Source organism: Dasypus novemcinctus, chromosome 26 (genome assembly GCF_030445035.2).
Source record: "Dasypus novemcinctus isolate mDasNov1 chromosome 26, mDasNov1.1.hap2, whole genome shotgun sequence".
NCBI lineage: Eukaryota > Metazoa > Chordata > Mammalia > Cingulata > Dasypodidae > Dasypus > Dasypus novemcinctus.
In genome coordinates, this window is record NC_080698.1 from 10,607,404 (window position 1) to 10,621,800 (window position 14,397).

General features: G+C 63.6%; 2 protein-coding genes across 2 annotated transcripts; one reads left to right on the forward strand and one right to left on the reverse strand.

Annotated features, from left to right (window-relative positions):
* The first annotated feature begins 23 nt into the window (after positions 1-23).
* Positions 24-9,162, forward strand: APEH (acylaminoacyl-peptide hydrolase). The gene is made up of 22 exons (XM_004451872.4): positions 24-177; positions 253-385; positions 1,006-1,132; positions 1,508-1,601; positions 1,709-1,784; positions 1,873-2,036; positions 2,195-2,332; positions 2,428-2,519; positions 2,593-2,633; positions 2,722-2,843; positions 3,396-3,456; positions 4,482-4,579; positions 5,563-5,614; positions 6,376-6,464; positions 6,861-6,999; positions 7,434-7,517; positions 7,596-7,676; positions 8,023-8,111; positions 8,200-8,390; positions 8,504-8,606; positions 8,707-8,813; positions 8,898-9,162. Exons 1-22 carry the CDS (start codon positions 166-168, stop codon positions 9,001-9,003), a joined length of 2,199 nt encoding a protein of 732 aa, XP_004451929.1. The 5' UTR covers positions 24-165; the 3' UTR covers positions 9,004-9,162.
* On the reverse strand, positions 9,073-14,015 carry MST1 (macrophage stimulating 1). The gene is made up of 18 exons (XM_012522686.3): positions 13,903-14,015; positions 13,111-13,258; positions 12,917-13,029; positions 12,728-12,842; positions 12,514-12,650; positions 12,317-12,437; positions 12,100-12,218; positions 11,801-11,969; positions 11,575-11,705; positions 11,388-11,490; positions 11,132-11,268; positions 11,006-11,041; positions 10,803-10,920; positions 10,586-10,663; positions 10,296-10,442; positions 10,112-10,218; positions 9,880-10,019; positions 9,073-9,754 (listed from the first exon to the last, which is right to left on the reverse strand). Exons 1-18 carry the CDS (start codon positions 13,994-13,996, stop codon positions 9,593-9,595), a joined length of 2,175 nt encoding a protein of 724 aa, XP_012378140.1. The 5' UTR covers positions 13,997-14,015; the 3' UTR covers positions 9,073-9,592.
* Between the last annotated feature and the right edge of the window lie 382 nt (positions 14,016-14,397).

A 14,397-nucleotide genomic window follows, 5' to 3' on the forward strand; every position in this document is an offset into this window, starting at 1 on the left:
TCCGCACCAGGCCCCGCCCCTCCGCACCAGGCCCCGCCCCCAGCCGGCGGCTCGGAGCCCCGCGGCCTGTGGCGGAAACGGGCCCGGCCTCCAGGCTCCGCCCCTCGGGGCCGCAGTTCCTGGCGCCCGCGCGCCCCGCCTCGCCCCGGAGGCAGAACGGCAGCCATGGAGCGGCAGGTGAGGGTTCGGCCCGCGGTCCCCGTGGTCCCCACGGCCCGGGCCGGGCCTGACCCTGGTGTGTCCCCTGCGCAGGTGCTGGTGAGCGAGCCCGAGGAGGCGGCGGCGCTGTACCGGGGTCTTAGTCGCCAGCCCGCGCTGAGCGCCGCCTGCCTGGGCCCAGATGTCACCACGCAGTACGGGGGCCGCTACCGGACGGTGCACACGGGTGTGTTTGTGTGGAGGGGGAGCGGGGAGGCGGGTCCGCCCCGGGGCCGTGCCCTCGGTTGGGGAGGGCAGATGTGTGGCGAGCTCGCCACCGGACGGTGCACGCGGGTGTGCGGAGGAAGACGAAGCTTGGAGGGTATGGGGGCGGAGGGGACGCGGGCTATTGGCCCGTGCCCGTAGGTGTGTGGCGCTGCAGTGCCGGGGCCATTAGGGCATGGTGCTCGTGAGTGCAGGGGGGTGGGGCCAGCAGAGTGTGCACCAGGTTGTGCCAATAGAGCTCCGACCTGGATGCCGGGCTCGGGCCCTGTGGGTCTCCCTCATCGATAGGCATGGGGCATAAGTAGGCCTGGGGCATGAGTGGGCCTGGGGCGTCCACCTGGACAGTCAGGCCGCCCTCAGGATTCCAGGATAGGTGCTGGCAGCAGTGGAGGGTTCTCCAACAGGCCGTTCAGCTCAGACTCTGGAAGTCTAGACTTGGGCTGGGCTGTGGCTGAGTTCTGTCCAGCCTGCACCCAGGGTGTCTGGAGTTAGAAGTGAGGAGGTAGAGCTGGGCCTTCCTGGCTGGGGCGCTGGGGCCAGGACTGGCTGAGTCAAATTTCAACCTCAGACCTCCCTTTACAGAGTGGACCCAGAGGGACCTGGAACGCATGGAGAATATCCGGTTCTGCCGCCAGTACCTGGTGTTCCACGATGGGGACTCGGTGGTGTTTGCAGGGCCTGCGGGCAGCAGCGTGGAGACTCGGGGGGAGTAAGTGCGAGGGAGAAAGCTTGGAGGCAAGGCCATAGCCATCTGTAAGCCTTGTATGAGCGCCCACCACGTGCCTGGGTGCGGGCAAGGTGCAGAGACAGAAGGGAGCCTGTCCCCAAGGAGATTACACAGCTTCTGGTGACATGGCCTGATAAGCACTGGAAGCCTGCTCCAAACCTGGAACTGAACTAGAGCCCACAGAGGAGGGGGAGGCTGGGGAGAGTAGAGCCCCTGTCCCGTGGGGCTGGGGGTGCCCCAAAAGCTGGTGTGGGGCCAAAGCCTCAAGAATCTTTGTCTAAAAAGGTGTGGCTGGGGAGGGGACTGGGTGGAGCTGCTGGGAATCCCTGCCAACCTGCGGCCCTGTGTCGTCCTCAGGCTGCTGAGCAGAGAGTCTCCGTCAGGCGCTATGAAAGCCGTACTGCGCAAGGCGGGGGGCTCAGGCTCTGGGGAGGAGAAGCAGTTCCTGGAGGTGAGTCTTCTTGATGTCAGGGGGTGAAGCACAGGCAACTGGGGGCTCAACCCCAAAGATAAGGCTCCATTGGGGTACGGAGCAGCCTGACACCGAAATATCCTCAGATCTGGGAGAAGAACCGGAAACTCAAGAGCTTCAATTTGTCAGCGCTGGAAAAACATGGGCCCGTGTATGAGGATGGTGAGGCAGCTGGCTGTTGAGCAGGCAGGGTGAGCCAGGGCAGATCCGTGGCCCCGGGCGCCTCCTAATTGGTCCTCCCTGTACCCAGACTGCTTTGGCTGCTTGTCCTGGTCGCATTCGGAGACGCACTTGTTGTATGTGGCGGAGAAGAAGCGCCCCAAGACTGAGTCCTTCTTTCAGACCAAAGCCTTGGATGTCAGTGCCAGTGATGACGAGATGACCAGGCTGAAGAAGCCAGACCAGGCTATCAAGGTGCTCGTAGCCGGCCAGCCTGCGCAGGCCCTACAGGACCGCTCTGGGGCTCAGTGTGCTCCCTGCCCAAGTTGCACCTGTCGGAACGGAGTGTCCTGGCTTCAGCGGGGCAGGGCAGGGCCTTACAGGTGTGGGCATTAAGTGTCTTGTGTTCTCAGGGGGATCAGTTTGTGTTTTATGAAGACTGGGGAGAAAACATGGTTTCCAAAAGCACCCCTGTGCCCTGCGTGCTGGATATCGAGAGCGGCAACATCTCTGTGCTTGAGGGGGTCCCTGAGAATGTGTCCCCAGGACAGGTCAGCACCAACTCCCCCCCCATCACTCCTGGAGTCCGGGGGCCTACTTGAGCTACTGCCCTTTGCTCACATCTGCCCCGCGGTCTTGTTCACAGGCGTTCTGGGCCCCCGGAGACACGGGTATAGTGTTCGTGGGCTGGTGGCATGAGCCTTTCCGGCTGGGCATCCGCTTCTGCACCAACCGCAGGTGAGAGGCGGGGCGGGGCAGGGGGGCCTGCACGCAGGCTGGCCTCCACGCTGAGGGTCTCTGGTGGTTCCAGGTCAGCCCTGTACTATGTGGACCTCATCAGTGGGAAGTGTGGTAAGTGGCCGGCGCCCGCACGTGCTCTGCCGACATATAACTGGCCCTGCTCGCTCGTGTGTGATGCTCGTGTTTCCGTCTGGCCCAGAGCTCCTCTCGGATGACTCCTTCGCCATCTCCTCTCCCCGGCTGAGCCCAGACCAGTGTCGCATTGTCTACCTGCGGTACCCATCTCTGATCCCCCATCATCAGTGTAGCCAGCTGTACCTGGTGAGCTGGAGGTGGAGGGAACAGGGGTGGTCAGCAAGAGACAGGGATGGCGGATGAGAGCCGGAGGGCCGGCGTCATCACCCCATGGCCACGTCAGTGGAGGCCCCTCCTGGCCTGGGTGTAGCAACAGCGCGCGTTCTGCCTGCCCTGCTCTCCAGGTAGGGCGTGGAAAAGCTTTGCACTGTCAGGGCTCGCCGCCCTAAGAGCATCCTCCATCCACAAGAATGTTCCTCCCATTTGGTTCTCGTTTGCACGAGGCCAGGCTCTGTGCCAGGTGCTGGGATTTAGTGGAGAGTTAATCCTAGTCCCTGCTCAGAAGAGCTCCAGGCTCCTGGCGGAAGTCAGAGGGAGCTGCCTGTCTGAGGCCCTTCTGGGCGTCTAGTCCAGGTCACCAGAAAGGACATCTATCAGGCTGGGCTCCCACAAGTATCAGGTCCTTCCCTCCCTGCCCTGAGGCCACTCCGGGGCTACTAGAGAAGGGTCAGGTGCAGAGCTCTGCCCCGAGGGCACTGCCTGCCACCTGATGGCCCTGACCACCGTGCTCCTTTGCAGTATGACTGGTACACCAAGGTCACTTCGGTGGTGGTGGATGTCGTGCCGCGGCAGCTGGGAGGTAAGGGGTGTGCGACCGGTAGGTGCAGTGGAACCTGCAGTTCTCTCTTCCTGCCACTTGCCTGGGGTCAACCACCCCAGCTGTTCTTTCCTGAGATCCTTCTGAAGTCCCTCCCTCCCTGCTGGCTCAGCCCCATGCCCAGCTTCCACCGGGAGGTGGCCATCACCTCAGAGAATGATTCGGGTCAGGAGGAAGCTGGCAGGCCGGGGATTTTAGTGATTTGATTCCCATGCTGCCGTTCATGGTAATTTCCTTCTTCTTTTTCCAGTGGGCTGGTTAATGCTGGTCTTTGAGTGGGTCTCAGAAAGGCTACTAGGTCGAAATGTTCTGCTGGAGGGGCTCCAGGCCCAAGGGTGCTACGTTGTCCCACCCTACCCCCTGTCTCCGTAACCTTTATCTAGCCCAAACCCAAGAGCTAACGTCTCGTCTCCCCTGGCAGCTGCCCCTGAGGGTCAGTTCCAGGGGCCCAGTGGATGAGGGGTGGCCTCTTAGTCCTCTCTTTGGGTTGTAGGGCTTTAGCAGTGGGCACCTGGTCTGAATCCAGCTTTGCCTCTTACTAGTTTACTTGTCCAAGGCTTCCTAAGTCTCTGTTTCTTCATTCATAGAGGGGAGTTATCCCTGCCTTGTAGGATCATAGGAGTGACATTACAAGGTAGAACCATTGAGTCCCTTGGACCAGGTGCTATGCTAAGCACCATATCAGAGAGACAAATGTCATCTCGGCAAAAGCACCTGCTGCCTACCGGGGTCCCGATTAGAGCAACTTTGAGAACTAGCAGCTCTTCTTTGAGTTTTCCTGTACTGAGGCCTTTGAGTTTTCCTGTACTGGGTCCTCAGAGGCCTCTGTCCCTCAGTCCCCTCCTCGAGCAGCTCTTCATTGGCCTAGGGCACCCCACATGCGGGCATGCCGTTCCCCCACATGTTGCAGGGGCCTGCTTCGTCAGGGCCCACGGAGGGCCCAGGTGAATTCCCCAACAGCTCAGCCTGCCTCCAGGGTGCGGGCCCCAGCCCTCCCGTCTTTGCAGAGAACTTCTCTGGGATCTACTGCAGCCTGCTGCCCCTAGCATGCTGGTCAGCTGACAGCCAGAGAGTGGTCTTCGACTCAGCTCAGCGCAGCCGGCAAGTAAGGAGTCCTGACGGTGTCCAGAGGCCGCCCCGTGGTCATCCCCCGGGAACCCCGGCCCCTGGGGCCTAGCATGTGCACACCCCGGCGGGGAGGCCCAGCCACAAGGTTTCACCTGCCCCTTGACTCACTTCTTGGGGGCTGGCTGCCCTGGTGCCCACCCATGGAACTCTTGGCCATTTTGTCTCAGGCAGTGGTACAACCACTCTCAGGCATTTCCAGCTCAGGGAGAGGAGGACTGTCACCCGGGCAGGACTGTGAGGGCACCTAACGAGATGGGCTGAGCCCTTCCCACAGGGATGGGGTGGGGGGTGACCACAGTGGACTAGCCTCCTTTTGGCTGCAGTATCATTTGTTCCTCGTGCCAGCTTGAAGAGGCCCACGTAGTCCTTACCTTGCCCAGTGTTTCCGTTTTCCAACTGCTAAAACAAATACCATGCAATGGGTTGGCTCAAACAATGGGAATTTATTGGTTTGTGGTTTTGAGGCTAGAAGTTGAAAACTGAGGCATCAGCAAGCCTCCTCAAAGACTGTGGCTTCCTGGGGCCGGCTGCCAGCAATCCTTGGTCCTTGCTGTTGACAGTACACATGGCAGCACTTTCTCCTGATTCCGCTGATTTCTAGTTTCTTACTCTGCCGGAGGCTTCTTCTTTCATGTCTTGGAAAAGGACTTCAGCTGCATGGGGCTTGGGCACACCCTAATCTGTAACATCTTTGAAGACCTTTTTTACAAGGGGTTCACACAGGACCAGCAGTTGGGACTGCATATGCCCTTTGGGGGGGACGTGGTTCAATCCCCAACACCCAGGTCACTGGGCAAGCTGTGCTGGAAGGGCCTCCTCCACTGAGTAACCATGGCTGTATCTGCCCACTGCCATGGCCTGGGCCCAAGGGTCCCAACAGGGCAGAGTTGGTGGGGGCAGGACCCACAGAGCTCAGGGCTTCCAGTTGGGGTGCCACATGTGGTCTCCCCTCTGCTTCAGGACCTGTTTGCTGTGGACACCCAGACCGGCAGTGTGACCTCCCTGACAGCGGGTGAGCAAGGCTGTGGTGTGGGGGCAGGGGGCGAGCGTGTCAGGCACCAGTGGCACTCAGAGCCACGCTGCACCACTGACTGTTCCACCACCGCTGTTACTGACAGTCCCAGGGGGGCTGCCCCGGTGGGGCCTTTACCCAGCCCCCAGACTCCCTGCAGTGGCAGCTCTGCTCCACGTGTCCTGGCCCAGCCTCAGCCCTGAGCCTGGTCCCCACCCCTGCTCCTAAAACCATTCCCATGGAACTTTATTTTGCCAAGAGCTTCCGGAGTCCTCGCTCCCCTTCCCCAGCCCTCCTCAGGCCCTGCGTTGGTTCTCCCAGGTCCCCCACATCCAGACCTGGTGACTGCCCCTGAAACGTCTTTTGAGTTCTCCCCTTGCCCTGACCATCCCTGCCCCTCCACAGAGCTGCCAAAGCAGATTCTAAACCTGCGTCTCGCGTGCAGTCCCTGTTTAAGAATCTCATGGCCCTCCCTTGCCCAAGATCAGCCTACCCCCTCTCCCCCACCCACCCCCCACAGCCAGCTGCCACCTCTGAAGGTGGCGGTGCTCAAGGGAGTCCTCGGTGCCCCCGGAGCCTGCTGGATGAGCAAGGGGTTCGCTCAGGGCCCTGCACAGTGGGAGCTTGGGAGAAGTATCCCTTTGCTCCTCAGGGTGGGAAGGACACTGTGCCATCGTCTCCGGCTCGAGACTCCGGCTCTTCAAGGAGGGATGGGAATGGTGGTAGCCTCTGCCAGATTTATTGGCGTTTGATTTCTCCAGGGGGGCCAGGTGGAAGTTGGAAGCTGCTCACAATTGACCGCGACCTCATGGTAGCACAGTTCTCCACTCCTAGCCTACCCCCAAGCCTGGTGAGTGGTGGCAGGGCCAGGGGCAGTGGTCCCACACGGGCAGAGCCCTCCAGGTCAGAGAATTTGCTTCCGGTGCCTGACAGAACAAGGGGCCAAGGCATGGGCCCCATCCAGCATGGCCCGTGAGGGTTTGGCACCCATGGGGAGGTTAAGGTCTGCTCTGTACAGGACAGGGTTGCTTGGTGGTGCAGGACACAGGGAGACAGCAGAGCCCAAAAGCTAGAGTGGGGGGGGGGGGTGCAACAGGACGTATGTCCCTTGGTGTGCGCGGGGTCACAGCCTCCCCAGGGGGTGCTTAAAAAGCCCAGCATGGCGAGAGCTGCTCAGCTCCCACCCTGGGCAGAGGCAGGGGCAGGGGAGCAGCCAGGCCACATGTGACCCACTCCTCCTTGGCAGAAAGTGGGGTTCCTGCCTTCTGCGGGGAAGGAGCAGTCTGTGGTGTGGGTGCCCCTGGAGGAGGCCGAGCCCATTCCTGACATCCACTGGGGCATCCGGGTGCTGCGGCCCCCCCCAGAGCAAGAGAACGTGCAGTATGGTGAGCTGGGCCAGGGGTGGAGGGACAGCATCTGGTGACCCTCCCTGCCTCCTGCGTCACAGGGCGGGGTTTCTTGGGATCACCTCTAAGAGGTTCTCCATTTCCCTTGTGGACGGTCATGGAGAGCAGCGCCCAGGCATCTTGGCATCTGCTCTGGGCCTAAGAGCTGGGCACCCCCAGGCCCGCTCACCTGGGTGGACCAACCTCTGTGACCACATCTCAGCCAGAAGGCTGCCTCTGCAGAGTGTGGGGCTCCCTGCCTGGGGCGGGAGGAGCCTGGCTCTCCTGGGATCCCTGTGTTGCAGTGTGGGCTGCCTTGACCAGGTCTCAACTCCCAAGTTCAGCCCCAGAACAGAAGCCACAGCTGAGGTCTAGGCTGGGCAAGCCCGTGTGTGGAAGCACTGGCCCTGGTAACTGTTGCTCTCTCTCTGCAGCTGGCCTTGACTTTGAAGCAATCCTGCTGCAGCCCAGCGATCCTCCAGATAAGAGCCAGGTCCCCATGGTGGTCATGCCCCACGGTAGGCATCTGGCCTAAGGGCCCTTCTGCCCCCCTGCCCCTCCTCCCGGGTCTTTCACCCTCTGCTCCCTGTCTGCAGGGGGCCCCCACTCGTCCTTTGTCACTGCCTGGATGATGTTCCCAGCCATGCTCTGCAAGATGGGCTTTGCAGTGCTGCTAGGTGAGCAAGCAGGGCCTCGTGGTGGGCTCGTGGGGTGGGCCTGGTCTGCCATCTGGTTTGTACACTGCCATGGGTGCCATCCTGGTCTCCAGGCCACCCTAGCTGCACCCGGTAACCACTGCCAGGACCCGTCCTGGCCCCGCCTCTTGCTCCACAGCATGGCGATGACGTGGACCAGCTCGGGACTCGTGTGGTCACTGAGCAGCAGCCTCAAGCTTCTTGACCCTTCCCCTTGACAGTGTGCTGTACAGCCGGTACCAGGGCCCACTTCACTGATGGTGGAAGGGTGTTTGGGGTACTGGGACTGTCATCTCACCCCTGGGTCTGGTCCTTTCCTTGCCACCAGTGAACTATCGTGGCTCCACTGGCTTTGGCCAGGACAGCATCCTCTCCCTCCCAGGCAACGTGGGCCACCAGGATGTGAAGGATGTCCAGGTAGCAGGGGGCGGGAGGGCAGGCTGCCGGGTTGGCTCTGTGCAGGTGGGCAGGCAGCTGGCTGCAGTGTTCTCTGGTCACCCTGCAGTTTGCGGTGGAGCAGGTGCTCCAGGAGGAAAAGTTCGACGCAGGCCGCGTGGCCCTGATGGGTGGCTCCCATGGTGGTTTCCTGTCCTGCCACCTGATTGGTCAGTACCCAGAGACCTATGGTGCCTGCGTGGCCCGGAACCCCGTAATCAACATCGCCTCCATGGCGGGCTCCACTGACATCCCGGACTGGTGGGTGTGCCCCACAGGTCCCTGCCCTCCTCCCCTCTGCCCCGTCTCGACCCCCGGGGAGCCCCTGTAGGCACTAGGGCTTGCCCGGGCCTGATGGGCTTAACCTCTTGCAGGTGCGTGGTGGAGACTGGCTTCCCCTACAGCAGCGACTGCCTGCCAGACGCCAGCGTGTGGGCCGAGATGCTGGACAAGTCGCCCATCAAGTACATCCCTCAGGTGTGCAGCTCTCCTCCCTGCCCTGCCACCCAGTGCCCCTCCACCCAGACCCCAGGGCCCTGCTCGACACCCCACTCCCCGCCCCTCCCCGCACACCCAGGTGAAGACGCCGCTGCTGCTCATGCTGGGCCAGGAGGACCGGCGCGTGCCCTTCAGGCAGGGCTTGGAGTATTACCGGGCCCTCAAGGCCTGGAAAGTGCCTGTTCGGTGAGTCCTGCCGGGCAGCCACAGGGGGGCAGGTAAGCAGGGGAGGGCGCTCCAATCTCCAACATTGCTGCCCCACCCCTACAGGCTCCTGCTCTATCCCAAGAGCACCCACGCACTGTCAGAGGTGGAGGTGGAGTCAGACAGCTTCATGAACGCTGTGCTCTGGCTGCGCACGCACTTGAGTAGCTAAAGCCCTGCCCCGGCGGGAGCTGGTCAGCCGGTGCCGCACTCGGCTCTCGGGGAGCCCCAGGGCCTGGCAGAGCGGCAAGAGGCTTTATTTGCACTGGATTCCACGGCCGGGTGAGCTGAGGAATGTGGGCTGTGTAGTTGTAATAAATGAGGATAGAGAGCCTGGTTCCTGCTGGTACTCTGTACCACCGCACCCTGAAAAACCCAGGCTCGGCCCTGGGCTTCAGAGACCCCAGGCCCTGGGTGCAGTAGCTGCCAGAGCCACACCTGCCTCCAGGGTGAGAGGGCAGGGGCAGTGAGGCTTAGTGGGCCTCTGCCCCAGGCTGGCTCCTCTGCTGCAGCTCCTTCGGTTAGGGACTGCCCAGTGCCCCCCTTCCCCTCCCGGCCGTGCAGGCTCAGGTGGTCCCAGAGTCAGATCGCCCAGCGAGTAGAGGGTTGGGGTCGGGCCACCCAGGCCCTAGCAGGACGTCGCCATCTCATTCCTAGAAGCAGAGGCTAAAAAGCACCCTGCGCGGGCATGAAGAGGGCAGGCAGCTTTCTGTCTGAAGGACGCGTAGGCCTTCCCCACGGCACCCGGGCGCAGGCTGGGCCTAGTCCAGCCGAAGGACCTTGTGAATCCAGTCCACGAACACGGAGACACGCGTGAAGACGGCCGGCCAGCGGGGCCGTGCGCACACGCGGTTGGGGATGATAATTCCCTCCAGGACCCAGCAGTCGAGGGTAAAGCAGGCCAGCGGGCCCCCGTAGTCACCCTGGGAGGGGGGGAGAATTGTGAGGGGGGCCCTGGGCCACAGCAGGGACCAGCCCCCCGGGATGAGGTGGGCCGTTCCTAGCGCCCCACGCCCTCGCAGGCCGGCCCAGGAGCCCTGCCACCCACCTCACAGGCCCCCACAGGGGCCAGCGGTCCCTCCGTGCACATCTCACTCTCCTGCACGCGTCCTCGGTGCTTGACGTTACATTCCTGGTTGGAGATGACCCTGAGCGAGGCCACGTTCAGGACTGTGTCATCGCCTGTGCCTACGGTGGGGGGCGGGGAAGGGGAGGGCACTCAGGGTCCAGGGCTGGGCCTCCTGCCTGGACTGGGCCCTGCCCCTGCGCCTTGCACCCACCTTTGGTCTCACCCCAGCCCGCGATCTCACACTTGGTCCCTGGAGGTACCACATACTGCTCGGGAGGCAGGCAGATAAGGGCCACGCGCTGGTTCAGGGCCGCAGGTCTGCAGCAGGAATGGGGGTGCTCAGCCCGAGGCCTCAAGGCCCACCCCACCTTCCACCACCTCCCCTGCCCACACACCTCTCCAGCTTGAGCAGGACAAGCTGGGAGCCCGAGGGCCCACACACCATCTTGGTCACTGGGACCCGCTGCAGGCCCGGCTCGCCCGGCTGGGGGTTGTGGAACAGCGTGCCCAGCCACACCTCGTAGCCCACGAGTGGCGCGTGGCTGGGAGAGAAGCTCTGCTAGCCCAGCCGTGGTGCCCAGTCTGCGGCCCCAAGGCACACCTCTTGGCTTGCCTGAGGAGGGTGGCCACGGGGAGGCTGAAGGCAGGGAGGGGCGGGACTGTCCCAAACCCACGGGAGAGTTACCAGGAGGAGAAGCACTGCCGGGCAGTCAGCACCCACTGCTCCTTCACTAGGGACCCCCCGCAGAAATGCTGTCCTTGCCTGGAGAAGGGGGGGAAGACGGGAGGGCAGCAGTGAGTCCTAGGACATGTGGGGCCTGCCACCTGGCTAGGACCTCTGAGGCCAGGGGCGGTTTCCTAGCCCCACTGGCCCAGCCCTGAAGGAGGCAGCCGCGCCTCACCGGTTGCGCAGGCTGACTGTCCAGGGTGAGTTTCCAGGCTGGCCCCCCACCACGCGCAGCTTCAAGTGTGGACGCCAGTGATCCACTCTCTTGCCGCACTCCTCAAAGGGCACCTGGTCTGGAGGATGGCGTGGGCAGGATGAGAGCCCGACTTGGCCGGGGAGAACAAAGGGCCCTGGAGCGCGCCTGGCCCGGCTCCGTACCTGGGGGCTCCAGGATGGACGGCGGCTGGTCGCTCTCTGAAAGGCCCAGTTCAAACGGGTTAAGGAAGCCAGCCTGGGCGCAGGGAGCTGGGGACAGGGCTACAGGGTGGGATCGTGGATGCTCACCGCAGCGCCTTAGCGCACAGTAGTCGAACGGGGTCCCTGGGTCTGTCGTGTAGCACCAGGGCCCATGGCGGTCCCCATCTGGGTTCCGGCAAAAGTTCTCCTCCAGCTGGGCGTGCGGGACCGAGGTGGGCGTGAACCTAGGCGGGAGGGGCAGCGAAACCAGCGGGATCGTCCACTCCAGCCCGGCCGAAACCCCCGCAGCATACGCCAGGCCTGCGGCGTGGGCCCGGGAGGGACGCGGTGCCGCCGGACTCACTGCGGCTGGTGCGGCGTCTTGGCGGCCCAGCGCTGACACGCGACGCCCTTGCGGGTCTTGCTGACCGAGCCGCGGTACAGCTCGCCGGCGCCATGGTAGCAGTCTGGGGCGGGCCGGGGTGCCGTCAGCCGTCGGCCCTCGCCCCAGCCCGCGACCCCCGGTCCCGCGCCTCCCGCCCGGGCCTCACCCTCGGACCGCACGTCGTCAGCGCAGCGCCGGATCTGGTAGCAGAAGGCCACGCGCATGCCCGGCCGCGACGTAAAGCACCAGGGCGCCTCCGAGCCGTCGGGGTTCCTGCAGAAGTTCTCCCGAAGGTCCCTGCACAGGCGTCCCCTCAGGCCGGGCGGGGGCCGCCCTCTACGCCCCGCGCGGGGCCGCCGCCTCCGGGACCCCCGCGGGGGCGCGCCACTCACTTGCACGCGTATTTCGCGGGCGCGAAGCTGTGCCGATGCGGGCTCTGCGCGTCCCAGCGCTGGCAGGGCACGCCCGCCGCCGTGGTGTTCGCGGAGCCCCGGTAGCCCTCGCCCTTCCCGCGGAAGCAGTGGAGCGTGGTGGCCTCGGGGCGCGGAGGGGCCTCGGACCCTAAGACGGACGCAGCGGCTAGAGCGCCCAGCGGGAGCTGGGGCCTCCCCTGAGGGGCCCGCGGGGCTCCCCCGTCCCCCCGCCCCTGGCCACGTCCCCCGGGGGACGCCCGGGCTGCCTCCCGCCCTACCGCAGCGCGGGAGGTCGCAGAACTCCCGCGGGAGCTGCGGGTCCGTGGTGTAGCACCAGGGCCTCTCTGAGCCGTCGGGGTTCCGGCAGTAGTTGTCGTCCAGGCCTTTGTCAAGGAACCTGGAGGGGCGAGTGTGACCCCCGCCTCAGGTCTCGCCCCTGCTGCCTCGCATCGACACGCACACCCCACCCCACCCCCCGCCTGTCCCCACGCGTACTTGCCCGGCTCGAAGGGGTGCGGGTGTGGGTGCTGCAAGTCCCAGCGCTGACACTCGCGTCCCGACTCCGTGCGGTCCACCGCGCCTCGGTACTCTTCGCCATTGCACCGAACGCAAGCAGCTGGAGACGCGGGGCCAGTGCGCTCGGGTTAGGGTTAGCCCCGACGCGTCCCCCAGCTCCAGCACGCGCCACTTACCCTCCCGGCAGGACTTGATGCCGCAGCTCTGGAAGCGCACGGAAGAATCTGTCGTGTAGCACCAGGGGCCTCGCGGGTCCCCGTCTGGGTTGCGGCAGAAGTTCTCCTCCAGGCCATTGCGGAGGGTGGGCGTGTACCTGGGGGGGAGGGGGAGAGCAGCACTCCAGAGCAGCTGTAGGAAGGTGTGGGCCACTGAGGGAAGGTGGCAACTCACCTGTGGTCGTTAGGGAACTTGTGGCTCCAGCGCTGGCAGGGCAGGCCGCCCGCGGTGGTGGCCAGGGTGCCCCGGTACCCAACCCCATTGTCCATGATGCAGCTCCTCACGTAGTCTAGGAATGAGGGTGGTCAGTGTGGCCAGAGGCCCCTTCCCTCAATCCCCACCCCCCATCCCCCAGCCACTTGCCTTTCTTCTGGAAGAGGTCACACTGCCCCGAACGCTGCAGCCGAGTGTGCGGCGAGTACTGCGTCCATGGCAGCAGTTGGCAACCCTGGCTGCTTACGTTGTAGTGGAAGGCTCTGGAAAGGAGGGGACGCAGGGTCAGCTAGCAGCTCGGATCTCTCTGTCCCCAACCTTAACTGGGCCCCAGGGCCTCTCACCGGCAGTCCAACAGGGGCCTGCAGCGCCCCGCACACTCCTCCGCATCTGCCACGTCCTCCTGCCAAGACCTGGACCCCGCCGCATGGAGCAGGTGCTGCAGCTCCGTGCCCCGCAGCACCTGGAAGTCGTTCAGGGGGGAGCGCTGCCCTGCAGAGAGGGCCTACGTGTCAGTGCACATATATCTGCATGTCTACACTGCTCATTGAGGGAACCAAAGCTGCATGGCCTCTGGGATGGGCCCTGTGGGCACGTTCAAGAGTGGACCCCCACTGTACAGGGTGGGACCAGCAGGCCCAGACATGGTAGTTACCACCAGTGCCACTTAGTGAGCCAGGCACTAGGCTCAGATCTGACACATGCCTTCCATGGCAGCAGTGGGTGATGGAGATTTCCGTGTGGAGTCTGTCCCACCTCCTCTCTCAGATGAGAATGCTAAGGCTCAGAGCTGTCCTGCTGCCCAGTTAGGGGCCCAGCCCAGGCATTTTGATGGCAAGTCAGTTCTCACCAGCACTAGGGCATGTGCTGGGTTAAAGAGTAGACGAGGCTCAGGAGTTGTGACTGCTTGCTCGTGTGTGTGCATCTTGTGGTCTCAACACCACCTCAGTGTACAGAAGACCTGCTAATGGAGGCCTGGCCGGGCAGTTGTCTGGGTATAGCTGGGACTACCCAGCTCTACACAAGAGGCCATGGCCACTGCAGTAGGAAAGTAAACTCCTTGCTCAAATGGCAGGATGGGATTGGGGCCAAAGCCCTCCTGAAGACAAATGGGGATCGGGGCGGGGGTCACTCACCAGGGGCCCCTGAGCACTGTGTCAGAAGCAGCAGGAATGGGAGCCACCCCATCCTCCTGGCTGGAAGCTGCACTGTGACCCACGGCAGCCTCATCCGGGAAGTTGTGAAACCTGTCCCTCCGGGATTGGGTGGTTCTGGCTCCACACCCCCACTCGAGGCCTGCTGGGACCTGACCCCAGAGCTGGTTGCAGGAGCCACAGGGAGCAGGCCACAGGCCCCTGGGTCAGACTCAAAGGCCCTCACCCTGGTGCAGCTAGACCCCGAGGGGCCTCTCTACGTAGTGGACCTACAAGGGCAGGTGTTGGGAAAGTTCGCTGGGGGGCTTGAGGTGCTCTTGGGTGGGGGTGGAGCACTGCTGCTGCCTCTGCTGCCCTCTTGGATACGGGAGCTGCCAGAGGCTCGCGTGCCAGCCTGGCGCAGTGACATCAAACTTGTTGGAGTCTGTGTTCCCCTGTAAAGTGGGGGCTGCTCAGCCCCAACCCTGCCGGCCTCTT